Raw genomic sequence first — 8,552 nt, forward strand, 5'->3', positions numbered from 1 at the left:
CGGAAGGGATAGGAATCGGGCCCTAAGGGTGTATTTTCATGTGAAATTTAATGGCATTTACAAAATGCCGAATTTGTACATTTTAAAGAACTTGTCCATGTAGGCCCCAGCCCTAGCGGTGATGCCACACATTAATGCTATATTTGACAAGATCAACGGTGTGCCTGTACCTGTGCCTACAGCACACAAAAGGCAAGCCTGTCAGGCCTTTCCTGACCTCCCAAGCCATTAAGATAAGGGATTTGGAGTTACATTACATCATGGCCTAGATTAGATTTACAAATCTAATCTAATCACACAATTTAAGGCAGCATCCAGAGTTGCTACAGTACACTGGGTTGAGTGACAGGGATAGAGCAGGAAAGCAACATATCTCCAAATATATGTCATTATCCTGCTCTCTGCCTCGAGCTGGCACATAATCAGGATGCTGAGCAGCATAGTGCATAGGTGGATGTATGAGTCTAGAAGAGGTTTTGTACTGGAAGTGTACCCCTCCAGTACAACATACTATGCTGAGATTAAATTAAAAAAAAATCACACTTTGCTTTGAAAGTGTGCTGAACAGTGCAGCACACATGCAAAGTGGGAAAAGTATAGAGAAAGAAAAGCATTTCTCCTTTTTAACTCCTGCTTTCAAGTGTTATTCATTTTTGGTACAAACCCTGCCTACTATTGTCAGTAGATAGGGGTTTGTGTCAAAATCCATGAGTGATTGCACGGGAACACCCATGTACCACTGATGCAGCACCCCCTTGATGCAGAGTAAAGCAAAGCAGAGCTTCACACTGTTCTGTGTTACTTTTTCTTACAAACCAACGCAAATATCAATTTGTATTGGTATGCAAATATCAAAAAGGATTTTTCATTAAAAAACGTAAAGCAAACCTGACGCAAAACCTTTGTAAATATGAAGCCCAATCTTTTGGTATACTGGTAATGCTGACTTTTCACGTTAATTTGCTCTTGCGTTCAATGGTTGACTGACGCTAATAACCATATATATTTACACATATATTCAAATGTTTAATATTGTTTTCTTGTATACATTTTCTGCATTCTTATTGTACCGCAGGCACTCAGAGTCACTGTGGGCACACACTACTGTTACAGCCTCAAAATCGTATTTGCCTCAAATGGACGCCGGGAAACCAGAGAATGAACACTCGGGAGGATTTACACTATTTTTATATGAAATTTTTATGTCAGCTAAGCATCCACTACAACATCCGTCGCTGTTATATTAATTTCCATATTGGAAGATTGCTTTTGGCAAACCATAAAATTACAGAACGCCTCTGGAGAAATGGCGCCGTGAGCAGAGCAGCAAGGGCCTGGGATTGAAAAAGTGTTTCGAAAAAAAGGGACTGCCCAGATCATTGAATCAGCATCGTCTCACTTATTCCTGTCTTCTCGCTATTGACAGGTGCAGTGTCTCCTAATACTGTCCAGACAGCCTCATCAGGGCGGCATCGATAAGCTATATCGAGCCTCGGCATTGCCAGCCATCTGATTGGCTCCCAGACTCCTTTGCATCCTCCCGCCTCCCACAGAATGCGCAAGTCATCGGCATCGCCATGTACGGGAGGCTGCGGTCCAGCTATCTCTTCCGGCACTGCTTAAATCTCGAGTCTATAAATAGGTGTTAAATAATTCATGAACGCCATTTTGTACATTCTGCTAGGCCACACCTCTCTGGGGGCATATTTACGATCACGCATCAGCCTGGAATCAATGTGTCTACCGAGCACGCTGCCTCTGAGGCAGAATTCCCACATCAGGCCCAAAATGCTGCAAACTCCTCCGCTTCCCCTCCACCAGTCATCCATCATGCTGTCACTTTAATTCAGAGCCTGCTACTTGTTTTAATAACATACATCTTACACAAAGAATATTGCTAACACCAGAATCTCGAGGTAGATTTTACAGCCTCGTAAAATGTTATTAACCCTTTGATCTCTTATATTCTTTTCATACTGCAGAGTGCTCCGAGCCTGTTTGATGCTTATCAATAACTTCTGTTCATGGGACCCATTCAGCTTTAGAATGTGACATTCATCACCGCCATGGAGAAAAATATTATTTCTGCAGCATTACCCGGCAGAAATGAAGAAAGAATAAAGGCATTATTACAGGAATTATTTAGACAACAGTAGGTGGATAAACTGTGTTCTGGTAAGTGATACAGTATATTAACTCGTTACAGGAATACTACCTGCCGTGGCCAGACGTGTATGACTGGCTGTTGTACTTTAATCAGCGAAAGAAGCAACCTGCAAAATGCTATATTATGAAAAAGGCAGTGATTGGACTTTATTGATCTCTGTAGATTGAGAGATGATAAAACAGCTTTAACTAAAGGGGGCCCTTTTGTGTAATTACTTCTGACATTTTAGCCCTGGATTCAGGGTCAGTAATTCACATCTGCGATTTAATAGGTAATGATCGTGTCTAAATGTGTTTTAAAAATGGAGGTTTTTCTATTTCTGCTTTTCTCAGGGTTGTCAGAGCAGCCCAGCATGGGTTGGGTACCTACTTTGCTTGCAGTTTTGCACAGAGAGGCAAGTACCTCCTTCACTTTCAAATGACAGCTTACTCCTGTGAGGATTAATTTGACTTCTAGTGCTTAGCCATTGCTCCTAGGAAACGATTGCAAGTAAAACACACGTTTCAAAGTTGGCTTCCCAAAAGATAAATAGGCATACAGAAAATTACCTTTATCTGTGGGGTTTTGCTAAAGCACAGTATCGGTCACCCACCTAGTGCATTCTGGTCACAGTAGTTCATCTGTACAATAACATAAACGATTGGTGGCTGGGTCGATTAAAAGCATACACAGACCAAGTCTTGATGAGTAAATTATATTGCCAACCAGTGTTACACAATGTCCAACAAGTAAAGTGGGTGCTTCAGGGAAGAGGGATTGCAACCAAGAACTCTTCAAAATCAGACAAAGTCTAAGAAATGCATTGAGGACCCTGAGAACTCCAAAGAGTTCAAAGATTCACAGCTGTATTATAGCCTCATATACTTTATTTTAATTGGATTAAGTTCTTGTCACTCACCCTCACCACACCTCTAGCCAACATGTGTTTCGTCATTGGTCAGATTTCCCATCAACTCCATCAATATGTTAACTGGAGAATACTCCGCAAACGCTGACGACAAACAAGACAACGTGTCTGGGCGGTCTGCGGTAGTGTCAAGTTTGTTATGCCGAGATCCTAGACCCATATTGATAGATCCTACATCGTACTTATTTATTTGTGCTTTTTGTTTCTTGGTGATGGTGAGTTCCATTAGAAGACCTGTCCTGCTTTGAGACTTCTAATGAGGATATTGGTTTCTTAGCTTTGAAGATTTTTATGTTGCAATAGGAACTGCCCTGAAGAAATCTCACCAATGACGAAACACCTGTTGGCTAGAGCTGTAATGAATTTGGATGACAAAAAAAAATCCAATGAAAATAAAGTATAAGAAGATATAACACAACTGTGAATCTTTGAACTCTTTGGAGTGCTTGGGGACCTTAATGCATTATCTGAGCAATAGTTTTATATGCCTCAGTAAGGCAAAGCTTAGTATTGCAATACCAAAAATGGGAGAACACAGTTCTGGAAGCAGGGAAACAAACGATTTATTTAGTACAAAGATTTGACAATCTCTAGAGATGGAAGAGTGTCAGAGACCCACTGTTTGCGTAGGTGTCAGGAGACTGTTCGATGTGTCATTGGCATGCCGCATCTCTTATAGGATGTGGACACTCCCCTCGTGTGCAGGGGGATGACAGAAAGTCCGTTGGTATGCAGGAATTCAGGTGTTTGGAGCAGAAATTCAGGTGTTGGAGGCAACGGAAAGTCCGAGGTATGCAGAAGTTCAGGAGGGCGCTGGACATATTCCTGTTTGGAGGCAGCTGTCATGCCCTGCGGGTAAGAAGGGTTTCGTGACTTGACCAGGTGTTAGGCCGTTGGCAGAGACAGACCGGTTAGGGACAGACCTGTTCTGCTGTCCATACAGGTTCCTGAGACAATGCGTGGGTGCAGTAGAAACCGGCCCAGGGCACCGATACGGGGTAATCTAGAAGACAATTTTGTGAGAGGTCAAGAAAGGGTTTTGTGAGCAAGATGGAGTTTATACACGGCAACATTTAGAAGTTCAGTTATTACAGTCCCTCCTCTTGCCGTGTGCAATATCATTAGTGAATGTCAATATTACAGAGGTCTTCAAATGCCTGATGATATAGTACTTTGCTGTTTTCAGCCTGATGTGTCATGGGGTGGATCTGCAAGTGGAAGCACACAGAGAACAAAGTGCTGGGCCACAATGAATGCACAGGCAGCAAAAGAAGACGGTACCCAAGGGGATCGTGAGGAACACCAGTATCTTCCATCCCCAAGTGATCCAAATGTTCCAAAAACCAGTTGTCCAGGTCAAAGGGGTCCCATTGTCTGGGCGTATTTCAGTGGCAATCCGGTGTAGTTTAGAAATTGCTTCATAGACAGAGGGTGATGAATCAGGAATATACACACAGCAACTGGCCCCGATGATGCGACAGGCTCCCCCCCGATCTGCCAGGGTGACGTCGAGCACCATGCGATTCTGAAGGGAAACCATTCGTGTAGCATCGATCTCGGCTGTGTGTTGGGTCAGTATTCCTGCAGTGATGTTGGCAGTAGCTTCCAGGACCCTGGTGAGTCGTCTGGTGTTGAGACTGTTGGACATGGGACCCCAAAAAGGTAGAAGGTCCTTCAGGGCATCGCTGAATTGCTGGTTGCTGGTGTCGGTCTGGTCTATATCTGGTACTCGTCTCCTCTGTCTGTGGTACAAGTTGTTTCTGTTAAATGTAGGTGGTAGCAGGAATGCAATATAGCATGTGCCACTCCAATCAGAAGGCAGCCAGGTGTAAGCTTTGTTTCCACATACAAAGTGCAGTCCTGACGGAAGGCTGAGGTATGGGGTGAAGTTATTGTAAGTTATGGTAGTATTGCATAGACTGGTTCCTATAGGTATTTTCCCTTGACCTTGCAGGCACAGTATACCAGGACGTGGTGTAATTGAAATGGCGACTTCTTTTTCTTGGGTAGGAAAGAAAGTGTAACCCCAGGTGTCCTGCATAGGGGTGAAGGTAATAGCACGCATTTGTGGCCTGTCAGAGGCATTACAGATTGTGTTATTTTTTTCATGGAGAGTACAAAGAAAGGGTTGGAATGTGGTAAGGTTGTCTTTGTCATAACGTGATGGAAAAATGTTTGTCAAGTTGTACATCAGAGCACAAGTGTAGGCTGGAGTGGCGGGAAACACTAAGAATGAGATGGTGTGCTGAACTGTGTGAGGTAGGAGTCCACAAACATAACAGTCTGTTGCATTGGAAACCTGATTGAACTGGTGCAACATTTGAATAAAAGTAATATTATGAAACTCCAGGTGTCTGTCGAGGTGTGTGTCTGGCCAAGGTACGTGAGAATGTTCAGGTGGCGTTGGTGGAACTGTTGCTTGTGGTAATACAGTATGTTTGGCGGGGGCTGTTTCTTCGAGGATCCAAAATGATATACCAGCAATTATTGCAAGTATGGTCAGAATGAATAGTATTATGGTACGGGTACTGTAAACTCTCATTCTAGCTTTCTTCAGCGTTAGGGTAGTATCACGGGTGCATGTGACCTCTGGATTCATACCGTTTCCGTGTCGTTGATGGTTTTCTTCATCTGGGGGAACATTGGCAGACCTGGATGATGGCCCTTGTTGGCAATCATTGTTCAAGGGGGTGCGTAGTCTTTGGTACTCATGAATAGGACGGATCGCGACATATCCAGGTTTTGGGGAGATTGGTCCCACATTATCGTGACCTCCAGCCATAATAGCTCTACAAGTGTTCCGACAGTACTGCAATGTCCCTAATAGCTTCCGATAGTTGTTGGTTGCTTCACTGGCCAATATCTGCCCCAGTAAACCACTATTAGGGGTACCTAGGACCCTCGGGCAGATTTTACTACCGCCCTGCAGCAACGGACAATGGAGTACTAACGGCCCTTGGAACTGGGCTTGTACTTCAGCTTAGCCTTGGATCGGAGGTAGTATCCGTCTGTTCCCTCGTCACAGAGTTCCAACTCAGTGTCTGATTCAAGGTGTTGCGATGCAGGCTTTTCGTGCCCTAGGGCTTCCTTTTTGAGTTGTAGCTGTTCCTTGGTGACAGGGTCCACTTTCCTGCAGTGGGAAGCATGCACCCACGATTTTCTCCCTTCCACTCTGACGGCTGTCCTTGTGGCCAGGAGCACCTGCAGAGGGCCCTTCCAGCGTTGTTGTAGGGATTGGGTGCGGGCGAAGTTTTTCACCAGGACAAAGTCGCCAGGGAGGATGTGATGGCCTGGACCCTGTCCTCAGTAGTGGCCCGCACCTGTTCATGGATTAAACACATGGTTTCAGTAAGTTCATACAAATAGTCAGTCAAAACTTACTGCGATAGGGGAGAAACGGACTTTGGAGAGGGTGCATTCCAAATGTTCATGGGTCGGCCAAAGACTACCTCGTATGGGGTGAGGTGGGATTTAGAATGTGGGACTGATCTAATAGATAGTAGTGCCAATGGAAGAGCATTGACCCAATTCAGTCCTGTTTCGGTTGCTATCTTAGCCAGTTTTTCTTTAAGGATCCCATTGTACCTCTCCACCAGCCCTGCTGCCTCGGGGTGAAAAGCTGCATGAAACTTTTGCTTCACCCCAAGCCCTCCCAAGATGTTCTTAACTGTTTGTCCAATAAAATGGGTCCCTCTGTCACTTTGCATTAATCGTCAAAGGCCATATCTAGGGAAAAAAAAATTCAATAACACTTTAGCTGTAGTGATGGCCGTGTTATCCTTTGTGGGGTATGCCTCCACCCATTTGCTAAAGGCACAGACTACCACTAAGGCATATTTGTAGCTATTGACTCTGTTTAACTGTATATAGTCCATCTGAAGGACTTCAAACGGTGCAGTAGGCAGAGCGAACCCTGCTATTGGAACTTTAGTTCCCTGACCTATGTTTTGTCGGAGACATGTGAGGCACTGCTTGAAAAACCGCTCTGCTGATGGGCGGAGCCAGTGGTAGTCCCATACTTCCTTGTGCATGGTACACATGGCCTGGGAACCAATATGTGCGGGTAAGTGAGTCATAGTGAGTAATGGAATTACATAAGCCTGTGGTAATTTCCATTTGAGCATATCTTGGGACCCCTCTTCATCCATCTTCATCCATCTTTCCATCTGTTTCCCACTGGGCCTTTTCTTCAGGAGTGGCTGAACACTGTATGTCAATTATCTGCTGTCTAGCGTCATGCCATTTCTCAGTGTGTGACTTAAGGACTTATACTCGAGCTGGTACTTCCCCCAATGCTGTTTGTCTCGCTATCTTATCTGCTAAGGCATTTCCTTGCCCTACTTCATCTGTCACCCTTTTGTGAGCTGCACATTTGATTACTGCCAATTTGGTTGGTAAAGTGATTGCTTCCAAAAGGGCATTGATAAGGTCGCCATGCTGAATAGGGGTGCCATGGGAAGTAAGAAAACCTCGTTCTTTCCATAGCAGGGCAAAATTATGTACCACGGCAAAAGCATATTGGCTGTCGGTATATATATATTTACTGTCATATTGGTACTAAGGATGCATGCTCGTGTAAGGGCTGTTATTTCCGCTGCCTGGGCTGATTTCTGAAGAATTCTAGCTGTTTCTATTACTGTAAGGGCTGTAGTGACTGCATAGGCAGCGGAAGTAGTACCGTCCGGTATTTTTAGACAAGACCCATCCACCCATATGTGGCCTTCTGCCTCTGGGAAAGCTGTATCTTTCAGATCCACCCGACTTTTCTTTTCAGCTTCAGTATGGAATACGCAGTCATGGTGGGGTGGCTGTGTGAGGGGATCAGTAGTTGGTAGGGGTACAAGTGTGGCTGTGTTAAGGGTGGTACAACGTTGTATTGTGATATGGGGGTTAAGAAGGGTGAGTTCATATCCATGTAATCGGGCACTGGTGAGATGTGTCTTGGTTTTGTTGAGCAATATGTCCACCGAGTGGGGGACAAGAACCCTCAAGGGGGATCCCAAAACAATGCCCTCCGTCTGTCGCACTGCCACTGCCGTGGCCGCTACAGCGCGTAGACAGGTGGGCAAAGCAGAAGCAACAGGATCTAAGACTGCTGAAAAGTACGCACACGGTCGCTTGTGGGTGCCATGTGTCTGACAAAGGCGTGAAAGGCTGCATCCAGATCGTTCGTGTGCAAAAAGGAAAAATAGTTTTTGCTAGTCAGGAGTACCTAGCACAGGAGCAGAGCACAGGGCCTGGCGTAGTGTCATGAATGCTTCTGTGTGCTGGGTGGTCCAGGGGATGGGGTCAGATACATCTCTGGTGACTAGAGAAAGAAGTGGTTTAATGATGAGGGAGAAATTAGGGACCCATTGTCTACAAAAGGAGGTCAGTCCTATGAGTGCTCTGACATCTCGTTGGGTGACAGGTGTTGGAAAATGTAGAATAGTTTGAATCCTATCTGGTGTAAGAATGCATCCCTCCTCAGACAATAAG

At 44.9% G+C, this 8,552-nt stretch overlaps 1 protein-coding gene across 1 annotated transcript; it reads right to left on the minus strand.

The window, feature by feature from the left end:
* Positions 1-4,269: 4,269 nt before the first annotated feature.
* Positions 4,270-5,139, minus strand: LOC146821522 (syncytin-B-like). The gene has a single exon (XM_085609869.1). It carries the CDS (start codon positions 5,137-5,139, stop codon positions 4,270-4,272), a length of 870 nt encoding a protein of 289 aa, XP_085465995.1.
* Between the last annotated feature and the right edge of the window lie 3,413 nt (positions 5,140-8,552).

This window comes from Triturus cristatus, chromosome 6 (genome assembly GCF_964204655.1).
Source record: "Triturus cristatus chromosome 6, aTriCri1.1, whole genome shotgun sequence".
Lineage (NCBI taxonomy): Eukaryota > Metazoa > Chordata > Amphibia > Caudata > Salamandridae > Triturus > Triturus cristatus.